Source organism: Chamaea fasciata, unplaced genomic scaffold (genome assembly GCF_029207755.1).
Source record: "Chamaea fasciata isolate MVZ Bird 193981 ecotype frontalis unplaced genomic scaffold, bChaFas1.0.hap1 SCAF_11, whole genome shotgun sequence".
In the NCBI taxonomy this organism is placed as follows: Eukaryota; Metazoa; Chordata; class Aves; order Passeriformes; family Sylviidae; genus Chamaea; species Chamaea fasciata.
In genome coordinates this window covers 18,627,524-18,642,983 of record NW_027094096.1, presented here as the reverse complement: position 1 = coordinate 18,642,983, position 15,460 = coordinate 18,627,524, and the positions used below count along the sequence as shown (strand labels likewise).

The 15,460-nt window shown below is 41.4% G+C and overlaps 1 protein-coding gene across 3 annotated transcripts in view; it reads right to left on the bottom strand.

Moving 5' to 3' along the window:
• MCF2L2 (MCF.2 cell line derived transforming sequence-like 2) overlaps positions 1 to 15,460 on the bottom strand; it is a 149,879-nt gene that overhangs the window by 19,637 nt on the left and 114,782 nt on the right. For all 3 annotated transcript variants that reach the window (XM_066193520.1, XM_066193522.1, XM_066193521.1), the window contains exons 19-24: positions 11,044 to 11,136; positions 10,441 to 10,533; positions 8,061 to 8,186; positions 3,909 to 4,130; positions 2,558 to 2,650; positions 2,077 to 2,155 (exon numbers count right to left, since the gene is read on the bottom strand). In XM_066193520.1, coding sequence (XP_066049617.1) covers positions 2,077 to 2,155; positions 2,558 to 2,650; positions 3,909 to 4,130; positions 8,061 to 8,186; positions 10,441 to 10,533; positions 11,044 to 11,136 — 706 coding nt within the window. The remainder of the gene's footprint in view (positions 1 to 2,076; positions 2,156 to 2,557; positions 2,651 to 3,908; positions 4,131 to 8,060; positions 8,187 to 10,440; positions 10,534 to 11,043; positions 11,137 to 15,460) is intronic.

Sequence of the window (15,460 nt, the reverse complement as noted above, 5' to 3'; positions counted from 1 at the left end):
GCACACGAGTGATTCATATTTTAAATTATTTTTCTCATCCCGTGGCCACCTTCTCTGCCCCTCACTCATTCACCTCAGCTGGTTCCTTCCAATATTCCAACCCCCTGTGCAAGTCCTAACAGCAGTCATTAAAAACGGCCAAAAAAACAAATATATCCCTCTTCCTTCTCCCATTGCGATGCTCACTTGTAAAAATATCCAGACTTGGATTAAGGCCTCTTCTTTTGTGAGTCATTAGAAATAGAAACTTTAAAACCACAGGACAAAGCATGTGCTTCCTGACACCAGTTATTGTAGTAAGGGGTATGATTCATGTGATCATTTGGGAAAAGGCAAAGGGAAGAGTTGCAATAGCATACGAGACACAATTCATACCCTCTGACTGCCGTTCTGCTGGATTCACAATAAAGGAAACCTTGACTTTACTCATAGAATAGGATGAAAGTCACCCTTGGGCGGTCTCAAGACCAGACTGAGTAAAGTCTTGAGTAACCTTGTTTGATGAATAACTGACTCTGCTCTGAGCAGGACCTTGGACTATGATGTCCTGAGGTCCCTTGAAACCTGAAATATTCTAGAATCATATGATCTTAGGGCAAAACAAAACAAACATCAAAGTATAAATGCCTCAATCGGCCTTGATTCCTGTATATTTTTCTCTGGAAAATGCAAAGTAACTCTAGCTAATAGGTCTTGTACGCTATAGAGATTTCACAAATGCTCATCTGGATAGCATACAAGCTTAATTTTCTTTGCCTAGAAACACAAATGGAGGACTAGCACTCTACACTATTAAATATGTACATTTTCTCCATTAGCAACTCTTCTCTGGTAGCCTAAGTAACACCAGCTTTTATCGTTCAGAAGCAAATATTACAAACCATATCAGAAAGCTTCTAGATCCAGTCCTGAAACTGCACTAACAAAAACCTTGAGGTCTTCCCTCAGCAGTTCCTGATGAACTAATCACAGTAGAATTCAGAATAAAAAGGAGAAAGAATGAAGACAAGATCAGAAACAAAAGACCAGAGTAGTAAACATTGTAAATAAGTATTTTTTTGTTATGGGTTGGATTCAGGTGCTGAGGCTAATGTGCATAATTGTTTCCTTCTATCTAAGGAAGTTGTAAGAACTCATTGTCTTTCTGAAATATACAATTAAAACAGAGGTGACCTCTAAAGTTAAAGAACAGGTTTCCACCTTGGACAAAGTCTGATTGGAATTTGAAGGATGTGGGTGAAGAGGCTTCGCTGACCTTACTTTAAAGAGAGATGAGTGTATGAGACAAGCAGAAAATGACAGACCAAGGTGAGAAGGAATGCCAAGATCCAGGAAAAGTCTGTGGGGTTTTCTGTCCTAAGAGAACAAACAGAACAGCATGCATGATAGCTATCATCACTATGTTCTTTTACTATCTGAAATAACCTGGCAGAATTTTGTCCGTCTGGGATTCAATATCTTATATAGAAAAGGGTGCCATGGTCTTAGGTACTTCAATCCTTCATGGTGTTGAACACATCACAAGCCACCTTCATAGTGGCATCTCTTGTGAGAGAGGGAAATGTCATCAACCATGTTTTAAAGGGAGGTCACTAAGATGAAAAGATGGGACGACTGACATATAGAACATAAGGTGGGTGACTAGATTTAAAACAAAAACCCTCAAAGCCCAAACAAAACAAAGCAAACACTAGGAGAGAGGAGCAGTTGCTGTGTCCAGTCATGGATGTGGAAGGAAACCTTTTGATCCAGGTGCTGTGAGCAGACACAGAGTGCAGACCTCATCACCTCACATGCTGAGGTAAAAGGATGCTTCTGGAGTTGTGGCCTGAGAGGGACAACAGAGGAAAATCATGTTCCTTGGACTAACTGTGAATGGAATAGTTATAAAAGTCCGAGAAATTTTCTTTGATCAGGACATGGCTTCAAATCCCAGCAATGCTGCAACTTCCCAGCTGGTCCTTGCTGGCTTCACTGGTGGTACTGGCTGGCACTGTAACCTGTCCCAGCCCCATACTGTCACACACAGTCACAGAGGGAAGGACACACTCCCAGCTGCTGCTCTGTGAGCCTTACCTCTGCATGCTTCCAGCTGTCCTGTCAGGACTTTGCGGATCTCCGAAATCCAGGTGTTCTTCAGCTCAACAGAAGACGCCTGAGAGCAAAAGAGGACAAGGCAAAGCAGATCCAGTTAAAACATGCTGCCTGTCACTGGGCTGCCCTGACCTACACTGGCTCTCAGTTTTGCCCAGGATTGGAACACTGTGGCCAGCTTTGAGCAAAGCAAATGTTCCTCAAGATGGAAAAGTTACCACGAATCAAAGGTCCTGTCCTTGCTTCTCTGTCCAGCATTCTACGAAATTCCCTATTACTTTATTTCTTCTTTTAGCCAAAATCATGACCGTTTTCACAATAAATTGGCCGTTTCAGTGTCTACACAACAATGAAGCTTTCAATGGCTATTGTTTCTGGAGTGTACCGGACAGTGAACATCCTTAAAAACAATTCAATTGAAAGGAAGTATAGCCCTTGGAAACACAAAAAAGATTGTCATTACCTGAATGATATAGACTTCTTCTCTGCCATTATACCAGATCTCAAACTTCTTGTTATCCCCTTTTACATTTTCTGTAATGCCCACAGTGCTCATCTATTTCAAAATAGAAAAGAACAAGGTGGAATCTGGAAAATATCAATAGTCTTTAAACTTGATCCTCTGAGAAGCATTTTTAAAAGGCTGCATTCACTTCTGAAACCTTAGGGAATCATTAAAAGTAAAATTCAGAGCATGTTATTTCTCAATATCTAATTTGTCATTCCTCTTTTTGATTGCTAAAGGGGAAAAGAATGTTGAAAATTAACCCAAGTTAATGTCTCATCATGAATTTATCCTCTTTTCTTTTATTGTTTGATCTGTGGACCACTTTTCAACCCCATCCTGGCTCTTGTTCTTGACAAATTTTCAGGTTTAGGAATTTTTTTTTCACTTGCCATAATTGACCTTTTGAGGTGGGAGAGGAAGAGGGATGGAATAGGACTTTGTGAGATTTAATGACCAATCTGCAAATCCAGATGACTCAACAAACCTGAAGAAAATAATTCGAGATTTCCTAAATGAAAAATTCTTAATCACAATTTTGAAGTTCAGCTGCTCCTAACCAGCTTCTCATCTTCTTCCTGTATTTGTTCATGCCTCTTGTTTGCATTCACATCAGCATTAATTTAAAGATTTAGACAGTATTATGCCACCATTCCTTCTATCTCTACAGGAAGAAACTTGAAATGTTTATATGGATTGACTCAAGCCTTGAATCAGGTTCTGTTACAATTCCTGCCTGGGAACTCTGTAATAAGTTTGGAACATTACACTCGATGACCTGTGTTAGCTGGTAAAGTCACAAGTGTCACACCAATGTGCTTAGAGGGAAAATGTGGCCTGCATTTTAAGGTGATTCCCACCTTAAAATGTCCTGGCTCATATCTGGAAATTTCACTCTTGCAAATAAAAGGGCGTTTCTGCTGCACCAATTCATCTGTGGCTGTTACTGTCACAGAACATATCTGCTCAACTGTGTCAATGGTAAAACTTGCAATAGAACTGCACTTGGAGGATGCCCATAGGCAGAACAGTGACAGATGCAGGTCCATTCTGGCTTCTCTTTATGGGATGCTGGGCAAGAACACACCAGGTGTCCCTTTGTATCAAGGTGCAAAGAACAAGGTTCACATCTGCAGTTGCAGGACAGACAGCTCAGTCTGTCTCCAGCCCAAAACTAAATGGGAGCTGTCATTTACTCAGGGGTGCAAGACAGCTCCACCACGTATGTGCACCTTCTTCCAATACCCTCATGGAAACATCCTTGTCTTGTGGGCTTATTTCCGTCTCCCACCATAACGGCATTTATTACCTTTAATGAATTTTTAAAGCTGTATGAAGCTGTCTTCTCATGGCCATCGGTGTTCTCCTCCCGTTTCTTGCAGAAAAGTAGCATCTTTGTATAGAGGAAGAGGTGCCTCTGCATTGGTTTGAATCTGGCCAAGTCCTTCACCTTGTTGTGCCCCTTCTTGTGGTCAGTCCATACATTGAAGGAACCCTGCATCAACAGCTTGCCAAGCTCACTGACATCTCCCTAGAAAGCAAGGAAAAGAGAATCACATTCAAACCAGGGTAGTCCCAGGCACAATGCTTTCCTCTGGTGGTGTTTGAGGTTCCAGGCAGAGGCATCCCTTGTGTTGGAGAGTGCACGTCCCCTTGCTAAGCCTGTGTGGTTTCTTCCTATAACCATAAACTCACTGGTTTCCATGTCCATAATTCCCAGTTTGTCTCCCCACTCATAGCTAGCATTAAAGCTCTGTCTCAGGATCTCTTTGGATGTGGCACAGAGGCTGTCCTCTCTGGTGACCTCAGAGGAAGCTTCTCCTGACAAAAACTGGGTTTTTGTCCCAGTACAAGGCTCCTGATTCCAAGGCAGTAGGAAGGCCCAGTGCAGTCCAGTATCCAAACGAAGGCTTTGACTCTGGAAGATCTAGTTTCAGTTTCCACTCTTGTACAAGTTTCCTCCATACCTGGGCAGAACCATGGAAGAGCTTAGATGCCTGAAGTCATGGATCAGTGCCTAGAGCTATGTAGGTATGTAATTCCCTCCTGTTTCAAAATAGTCTTTACAAGCTTTGTCAATATTTCCTTGGCTCACCATCTGCAAATCATGCAACGCTGCACAGCCCTGGGCAAAGAGGGAGTCAATGCACCAAGGAGCCATAAAAGTACCTGAGGGAGAGTGAAACTAGGCAGGAACTAGACCTTTCTAAATTAAAGGTCTTGTCTGAAGACCACTGATGGATAAATACTTCAACCAATATAAATATTTAGCTCAGATGCCATGAGAACAGTTCCATGCTAAAAGTGGCTTAACACATGGATATAAGACATGACAACATCTATATGGTAATGGGATTCAGCAAATAATTATAATCATAATTACCTTAACAGCAAGTTTTCCTAGGAGTGCTTTGTATAATAAGTTGAGGGAATAAGCCCAGTGCATTATTAAAGTACTTATTTTCAAAATTTGCATGTTCTGTTGATTATAAGGTGAAGACGTTGGCTCCAAGTGGGAAAGTCTAATTTCATATACTAAGAATTGCAACCTGTTCTCCTTTTCACTCCCCCTCCTATACCCTACATTCAACTGCAAAACCAGAGCTTTATGAGGTACTTTTACACTCTATATCAGGGTATTATTAGACTCTCCAAACCATTCAGAAAACCTCAGCAATTTAGATAAATCTGTCATCTCTAATATATGGAGTTGGATCTTTGTGCATACAGGACTGTGGGTGTTTGTATTTATATGTGCATGTAGTTATAAACTGCAAGCATGTGAAAAGCACATTGATATGCAAAGCTAAATCAAAAAAACAAAACAAAAAAAGCATATTTTCTACATAGTTCTGACAACAGTGAAAGGCTCCTATCACTCCAGGCACTGTTCAATACAGCACTGAGATCCAGAAACTCAGTTCAACCCTTGTGACTGGCCTGTCTCTCCACCCTTAAATCTGGGACTGGGATGACAATGAGTGAAGTGGGAGGCTGCCACTGCAGAGAGAAAGAGACAGACAGGGATGGCAGTCTGCAGCAGTCCCACAGGAGACTTTGAATATTAGCCCACAAGCAGTGCACTCTCTTCAGTGTAGGCAGCAAATAGCAGGACACTTGCTGGTAATTTCTGCTGGTGGACAGCAATATTTTATCCCAAAGGAAATTTCTTTAAAGTGGAGGATTTGATCACTATCTCAATTATCATAATTCTCTTTTAGAGCAATACATGGTATCCCATATTTATGGAAGATGAGTGATATATATGATAATTTACAAGAATCTCTCATCATAATTCATGGACAAACTACCCAGGCCAGACTGTGTACAAATATTAGGACAATAGTAGGAAACACATCCAAAACTTCTGCTCTCCAAGCTTTATTCTAGTTTTCTTTGTGGTTTTGCCTAAAAATAAAAGACATACACCAAACCTACCCCAGACATACATGTTAGCAATTTCTTACATAAGAGTTCAGCTCCTCAAATCTGCCTATGCCCAAGTCCAAGAAACAGAATTTCCTATGCAATTGGGAGCATTCACAAGCTGTCACAAAACCTGCTTTCCTACTGGCATAACAGCCCCCTCTGAAAGGTTTTCCAGACAAGTATTTCTATCATGGCTGTGTGGGAAAGACTCCACAAGATGGGGTGTGGTTTCATTGTCTATAGGAGGTGTTTATTTGGCACCACAGCTGAGCACCGGGGGCAGGTGGAACAGGGAGAAGAAATTATTGGGTGCATCCTCTTCCACACTTTCACCCCATTTTATAATCATGTAACAAACCATCTCAGGAATGCTGTCAGCATTGGGCTAAACTGTGCCATGTTTTGCAGTTCAGCTAAGAAAGCAGAAGCAAAAATCCAGTCCTTGGATTACAGACTCTAGTCTAGTTCCTCATTATCTGGCATTTCACGAAAGGCTGTAAAATTCAAAAGTAAAAGTTGAAAAGGAACAGGAATGTTCTGTTGAATTCCTGAGTACAAAACTACTCACACTTTAAAGCAAGGAATAGACAAAAGGATGACCTCAACATTTATATGCACAGGAATTGTAAGTGCATACATTTAAACTGAGAAACACAGGAGGAAAGCTACACAGGAGGAAATTCTCTGTGGGAATTAATAAGAAACAGTGGAAACTGGGGAAGTAAAAGGTGTGCTGTATCCATGAGCTTCCCATGCCCATGTTGACTGGTTCAAGTCTGCAATAATAATATACAGGCGCTAAGGAGTTTTTCTAAAATTAATCTCTGAGACACTCAGACTTAGCCACGACCAGAATGGATTAAGTATGCGCTGCTTTATTTAAGCTGGTCAGGTTTGGGAGATCTAAGAATGTATTTATGACCTGTGGTGTTTCTCTGATCCACAATCACCACACTTAGTGTTTGCCAGTACAGTGAAGTGGCCACTGCTTCACCTTCAACCCAGTACAGCTACTACAGGCAGAACTCACATTCTCATCCCAAATGTAATGCACAGTCCACAGGAGCATCTCCAGCTGTGAGCAGCAATGGATCTCTGACAAGCAGTTAAACAAGCAAGCAGTTGAATTTATTTATAAAATCATGTTGGCAGCAGGCATGGGTTCCTCAGCCACCAGATGCAGATGCACTTGCACAAAACAGAACTATAGAAATCAGAACTCCTAAGGCAAATCCCATCCTGAAAAACAGAATAACTCCTCCCACCCAGACTGTCTATATAGACCCAAGCACCTTCTCAGGAAGTCAGATTTCGCAGAAAATAGTTTTCTGGATTAAAGCCTGTTACTGTGATGTAACAATTCTTTGAACAATACTCAGTATATTGTTTCTTTCTTGACATTTTCACCCTGCAGCTATTTCAAAATGAACAACCATGTGATTCTCAGGCTTCGTTTTGCCGGGGTGTTTCTCCTTTATGTGTCAATCACTTCCACTTCTCACTTAAGGGCTCATTTTATGTAGTCAGCTAGTTCTTGAAAGTCATATGACTTCAATGAAGCTTCTGCAGAGATGTATATTTGTGCCCTTTGATTTGTTATTTCACATTTCAGATAACAAGCTTGCCAATCATTGGCACGGATTCCATCACCCACTTTAAATGAAAGCCAAATTTTTCTCCCTAAGTGCAAAAGATTTGAAAACACTTGAGTTGCACAGGACTCACAAAGTTTTAGCAAATTTCTCACATTAGTTCTGCCACACTTGTACCTCTCACCTACAAATGAGTTTTGGGTGCAATTATTCAAAAGTCCTGCATTTGTCCCACTATGTCCCCACATTCACACCTCAGCTCCACATGACAGATGTGCTGAGATGTATTTTTGGTCATCACAGCACACCACTGAGTGACATCCTTCAGGAATGTGCCACAGGCTCCATAAAACACAGTGCCAGCCATGGGCCCAGCATGATCAGTGAAGACAGGAACATGGGATGGCTCAGACCAGAGTAAGAGCAGCAGCAGCAATTACCTCATATCCTGTGATTGCTATCTGGTGCATGGAATCATTTACTGATTTGATGATATCAAGCACTGTGGCCAGGGCTTCTTCCAATTCAGCAGTACCTTCTGAATTCTTGCTACACTTCAGCATTTCCTGATTAAAGAAAAGATATGGGGAATACCTGAGAACTTCTGATACCAGAAGACACCATGTAAGACAAGCCTCCCTGGAATTTGTGTTGCATAAACAAAATAGCAGAACGAGAGGAAAACAAAAGAGGAAAAAAAACTCCAAAAAACCCCAAATATGACATTCACTGGGGTGGTCATTGAGGACACACATTTTCATCTTTTGAACATTTTTCAAGTTTAAAGGGTTCATTCAAGATGAGACAGGACCATTCTGACATATTTACAATTAACTCCTTGCACGTCATAGAATTACATCCAGGGGGTTTTTTTCTTCACATGTGCCAGAAAAGAAACTCAATATAATTATTTCACATGTTAAACAATTCCCCATTTTCTTGTGCAAATATTTCCACAAGGTACATACTACCACTGTTAAAAATATGAATTAATTTCTAGTCTGAATTTGGCAGGTTAGACATTCCACATTTTCAGTTTGGAAATATTCTAATCCAAGAGCTGAGGCACTTGTGTTCCTGCAAAATAGGAATGCCAAAAGATTGTTCCTGCAAATCCCAAACAGCAGCAGTCTCTCCTCAAGTGCTTGGGTAACCAGGGATTAGAAGGTAAAAGCAGGATGAATTCCTACAGTACCTGCTGCATATTTTCTAGGATGAAGATGGATCTCTGTACAGTGAGCATGCTGCTTTTATCAGCATGAGCATATTAGCTAAACTGATTGAAACCAGAGGGTTGCAATAATTGACCCAAAATTGTGACCCAAAATTCAAATTCAGTCTGCCCACCACTCAAGGCACACAGCTTCTTAAGCATTTGTTTGTTACAAATCTTTTCCATTTTTTTGTTACAAAGCTTCCATTTTTTTACACTACACTTCTAAATGCTCCTCCAGCCAGGGAAGGAGTGCACCATCTTCCCAGATCTCATAAACCCTGGCAAAGTAAATGCCAGTGCCAATGTGTTGTTGCTAAGTATGAAACTGGTCTGACCAGCTTCAAACCCCAATGGCTGAGACCTGTTTTGCTTGAGAATTTTACTCCTCGATCTAATCTTGGGTTTATTTACAGTTGTATTTCAAATTAAAAGTAACATCTGGTTCACTCTTGCTTTCCTGGAGACCCTGATGTTTTTTCCCATCTCACAGAATAGTTTCAAGAAAGAGAGTTCAAATTTATTTCTGGACTATGTTGATATAAATTCACTGGAATCAGTGAAGTTGCATCCTCGTCAATATCCATGTTCAATATGTGGATTCTGTAGTTTTACATGAAATCAATAAGTAGTTCACAGAAACACTGTACAAGAATGGCCAACCAGGTCCTCCCATGGCTTACACTAGCACATTTTGAGCAGTGCCAGAGTAGCTATTAGCAAGTTAAATGCCAACCTAAAATCTTCATTGCAAATTTCAATGCTAAATTTCATGACAGAACATAACACTACGTTCAGCCCAGAGGCTTGAGAACAGTATGTAATTCACCTTCATGACCTTCCCATAGGGAAAGTCAGCAAATAGTATTTTTAAGAGCTGAGTAAATGGAGACAGAAATTTAAGCCACCACCTTAAAAAGAAAAAAAAAAAATTCATTGTTTTGAGTGTATATATTTTCTATTGCCCAGTTCAGACCAGAATTTCAAGTATGGACCACTCATGGTTCCAGTGAAATCAAGAGGGAAACTTACATATTCACTCAGTGGAAAAATTACAGAAAATTTGTTCCTAGCTGTGTCTTTTTAAAAGAAGCAGCAAAAGGGAGTGGCTCCCACTGAAAGGTTTGAGTCACAACCATGGGAAAATATCAGTTCAGAGAGCTGAAAGAGTTTTGTTAAACAGGGACAGATGTTCAAGACAGAATTTAAAGCATCAGTTCCTGTTTTTAAATTGTAAGACCATATACTGATACAATAAAGCCAAGCTCAATTTCTGTTTAAAGATAAACAAAATAATAAATAAGACATTAAAATACTTGCTATCTTAAAAAGTAAGTGAAATATCTTACTTTTTGTAGAGAGAGCTATACATATAATAGCATACTGCTATTATTTAGTACAAGTACTGCTAAGTAATAGCAGCTCCCAATCTAAACTACAAGTCCCTGCACAAGACTGTTTTCTACCATTTTACAACTAAAAAAATGCTTAGTGTTTGCTGAATAACTGAGTGAGGATTTATTTCCAGGTGGTCCTGACTGATATGCAATTCTGGAAGTATAACAAGCCATCCACTGGCATTCTTTGCACTGTCACGGAGAACGTACCTTTAGCAGCAGCTGGTATTTGGTGATTCTCTGAACTGGCTTTAAGAGATAAGCATCAAGTGAGAGCTTATGATCCAATTTACGCTGACATTCCTGTAGGAGACAACATGGAAGAAAAATAAAATTGTTTCTTGAAACACAGGCAAGTCACCAAGATAATTATCATTTGACAATCTGAAGATTATATGTCTGTGAATTAAAATTGAGATAGAAATTTGTTCTATCTGCATAGGAATTTCCGGGTTACTTATGCCACAGTGAAAATATATCTAAACAAGAGCTAATGTTTAGGCTCAACTTGGTGTCGAAATCTGGCATTCCCTGCTGATGAGATTGCAATCAGCTGGGATTTGCAAAGAAGCCAGCACTTGTTTGGTGTGGGTATAGCCTGCAGAGCCAGGCTCCTGTGCAGGAAATCTACCCACTGCTCCACCTACCCAGTCTCCTGTAGAGAACCCTTGACACACACTGGGCACCTGCCATCAGTATAAGAGAAGCATGCAGAAACGTCTGTGTATTACTCTCGGTTTTCTAAAGCATGGAGATACACAAGGAAAACAAGATTTGAGGGTCTAGCACTGCTAGTCTGCAATGAAATTCCACCTGAAAAAAGATGCTGTCTCCACACTGTCTCCAGAGAGCTTCAGACCTTGGTTTGTTCTGACAGTACTTTTCATATATTTGGAGGTCCTCCTTCTGCAAGAAAAGCAGAGTTTAGGTAAGGGAAGGAGAAAGAATCCAGAGAGTGTCTTTCTTGTATCACACTTTGTCTTACCTTCCATCCTAAGACATGAAGTAATTATTACACGGGAATAACTCCGCATGTAAAAACATACTGAAACCACCAAACCTGCTTTTTGCTTCTGATTAAGTTAAATACACCTGAGAGGGAGATTTTTTCTTCCCTCAATTTTCACACAAAACAAGGAGACTGCAGACTGGAAGACACATAATCTAACAGGTATCTTTTTCAGGGAGGTGAATAGATGGTTTTGGGGGGGGGGGGGGGAAACACCAAAAAGAAGCATAGAAATTTAAACTTTATTAACTATTTTATTAATAATACTGTAACAGACTGTAATTGTTAAAGATGACTAAGGTTTACCAGTTCAGCACAGTTTGAAAATAGCATTGGCTCTCGATAGTAGAAGAACAAATTAAAAAGGAGGAAGTTCGTCTTGTTGACGTCCCAGGCCAGGCAGGAGGATGTACTTAAGCCCTGTCCTCTCCAAATTAGAGGTGGGTGGATTCACTTTATTTAGCTTTGACTACACTCCAAGTGCTCTCACTGAGGTCCATGGCAAAAATCTCAGTGACTTCACAGAGGCAATCTCTACCAAAGCCCAGAGAGGGGTGTTTTGAGCTCCTGGGGCTGTGTGGGTGGATGCAGAGGTGTGTGTTCCTCTGCCGGGTGCCGGGCTGGCTGACTGTGCACCCGGGGCAGTGCCGTGGGGCACTGAGCAGGGCTGGCTGTGCCCGACCAGCCGGGAGCTTCCCACCTTCATCTGCACCTACCCTGCTGGATGTGACCTCAGTAAATCAAAGAAAACACTAAAAATAAATCTCAGCAATTCCTGGACTTCTCGTCTGTGCTTTCAGCCCACCAGGCAGTTCCCACACACTCCTGCTGCAGGGAAATCATTTCCTTCTGTACAGTTACTGGAAGAAATCAGTGTTGCTGCTGTCTTCCTCTACAGATCCATCCTGACATCACCCCGGTGAATCAGCTGTGAAATCAGAGCTGCGCCACGTAATGCCACTGTGTCAAGGATTATGCAACACAAAAACCTCTTCTCTTGCAACTCTATTGAGCATTAATGGTGCTGTTTCAAAATAGGTGCAGCGTTTTCTTCACAAAAATGGAATTGTTTGTACATGTTGTCGTGGTGGGAGGTTAGCAGGGGCTAAACCCCACAGAACTAAAAATAGCAACAAAGCATAGTCAAGATTTACAGCCTCATCCTGACCCACAGAAACCTAACTGGACTGGGTAAGAAGAACAGAGAGAGCAACAGACAAGACAACTATTAGGAATAAGTGAAAAGAACCAATTTAAACTTAAAGAAAAGGTAAAATAACCAACAATTTACCAGTTATTTGCTATAGTGGAACCACCCTATGCCAGTGCAATCTACTGCTGCCTAAATCAGTGACACATGCTCAGGCAGATACTTGCATATTTAATTACAGCGTTAAGTTTTGCAATAGTGTTAGGAATATAACTGGGTTCAGACTTTAAAATGCCAAGAAATAATCGATTGTCTAATTATTCAAATCCCAGTCTTAAATGTGCCACACATCTCTATTTGCACATGCAAAGGTTCTGACTTCTTGCTGGTACTTTTATACCATGCTCCTCTCTCTTGTAAAGCTTTTCCTTTCCACACTGATTTGGACCCTGAGAGCTCTGTAAGCTCCAATGCACATGGCATAGATACACAGTTCCAATTATCTTTTTGACTGCTGATTTATGAATAATTTTTGCATTAGTCTAGAATTTAGACCTTTGAATCCAGCTCACAGGTTTCTGGTCAGCTGCTACTGTCCTTTCATAGGTAGATTCCTTTTCTAAATGCTTCTTTCTCCCTGAATGACCAAATGCCTCAACTGCTGGCTTGTATTAAGCTATTCCCTTTTATAAGGTTAGCAACATGAGTAAGTGAACAGCAGTAATCCACAGTGAATCACCCCTGTCAGACACATCACCTGGCACATTTTGGTAAGCAGTCTGACACACCTTTGGTTCCATCCTGGGCATTCTTGCCTCTTTTTGGTAAGCTTTCCTTCTTCACAGCCCTTTGTACAGCACAGATCAACCCAGCGTGTCCCTCCTCTTGCTGATAAAGCACCAGAAGACCCATTCTGCAAGGTATTCAGTGCACATCCCTCCTGTCTTTGAAAGCTGTGTAGTCCTTGACCACACCAAGCTGCAAGTAAGGTCAAGCACCTTGGTGATGGCAAAATAGCTGCCATGTGGGTAAAGCTGAGCTGGCTCACATGTAATTTAGCTCATATGAAGATCATGCCCTAAATAAGGTCAGGCAAAGTGGGAGGGAGAACAAGAAAGGTATTTCTGGCTCATCTTTTACCAGATTCTGCTACCATGTACCAGGAGACAAAGCCAGAGAGAAGCCAGAGAGAGACTCCACAGCCTGTTTCTCCCACCAGCTGAGATGAAGGGTTCTCATTCATAGTGACAGATGACCAGGTGGCATTGGTGGAGGTGGAAGAGTGTGTGGGGACATGGCAGAGGAATGACTGGCAGGGGATGGAGTGACTCTGGCACCAGAGTGTCTCACTTCAGCTCTCAGGATACTTTCAAGCAGCTCTGGAATCAGGGCTGAAAAGGCCCAGTGTGATCAGAAAGGGTAAAACTTTTCAAAGTATGAATCTAAAAAAACCTGTCTGTTTCTAATTATAGGCCCAGCCTGTTGCGGTGGCAGGATGGTGACACACATACAAAGAAGGAGAACCTGCAACAATGTGAGTTTCCTCCTGGAACTCCGCATCACTTGGAACAGCAGCTGCTTCTGTTTCCCCCTCTCATAGCAGGCACAGCCATAACTCACGGGGCAGCCAGAAGCCATTGCTCAGCAGGAAGGCATAAAAAACTGCCAAATCATGGGGAACACAAACATACAACCGGACTTTTGTTTGTGCCTCCTAAAGGCAGTCCAACAGAAACAACACATTTCTGGACTTTATGTGGCTTCTTCTAAAAACAGAACATAAGGGCAAGTTCCCGAATCAAAGGTGCTACTGTGTGAGCAGAGACATCTCAAGAGAGAAGCTTGTTCTTTCTTAGTGTGAAATTTGAAATAGGGAAAAAGCAAATGCATGATTTAACCTCTTATTTGATAGATTTAGTATGGTTTGACCAGGCCACAGAAACTGATGAGCTAAGGCGATGGAGGGACTGGTTTTCTTTCACTTCATACCTGAACCCCAGCTTTGGTGCTGTTTTCATATTGGTAGAATACTGAGGGGAATTGTATTTAACTTCTGTTTTTACAGGGAGACATAAGCTATAACATTTAAATATGGAATTTGTACCTTCTGCAGAATCTTAGATACAATTCTATATCAAGAATTTTTATTTAGCTGCATTCTTTAGGGATATATGCAACACATGGACTATTTTACATTTCTTGGGTTTCAAAGGTCTGCATTCTTCAAAGACTGCTTATCCTCTTTTGCATAATGATTTCACCACAGTATTTTCCTGCCCAGCATCTGAATCCTAGGATAACAACATATGCCTTAGTAGTGTCATTTACTCAAGCTCTAAATGCTTCGTTGTTAAACAGAAAATAATCCAATGGACATATAATCACATTTGCACTTGTATGATTGTCTCCAGCCTGACCTGTTTGTAAATTGGAAGCACACCCTTTGCAAGTATCACATGCTCAAAATTCCCATTAAATCTTAGTAATGTGGCAGTGCTCAGCACCCCTGGCTGGTTCATCCAAATGTGTCTGCATTTAATGTGTGCTCTGAAAAAGCAGCAAATGCTACCTGCAGTATACAGTAGAAGCAGGAGGTACCTTGGACAGACTTTCCCATTTCTCATGCCACTTCCATTTCCTGTGCAAAACACAGACCCTTATTCACACAGTTTTGTCAAACTCTGAAAGCAGTAGCAAACCACCAAAACACATTTTTTTCATTAGTAGGGCCCCTGCAGGAGTGCTATATAAACAAGCACCTTTGGTTGTGTTGCAGGAAAGAACTAATGGTCAGGCTGAGTGGGGGTGGAGGAGGGACATCACTAGGAGCTCTCGGAGAGAGCTGCAGCACTTGGGCACTGAGAGTCACCTCACAGCACAGGGGAGAATCCCACTGGTTGAGTTACGTGAAGAAGTAAAGGGAATCGACCTCACAGAGCCTTATGGAGTTGGTGGGGTCCAGCAAGGACAGCAGCAGTCTCCGTTGGGACAGTTCTGGGGGACCAAATGTCCTGAATGGTGCAGAGAAGAGATAAGATAAAGCAGGAACAGGATGTGTTGTCTGCACTCAG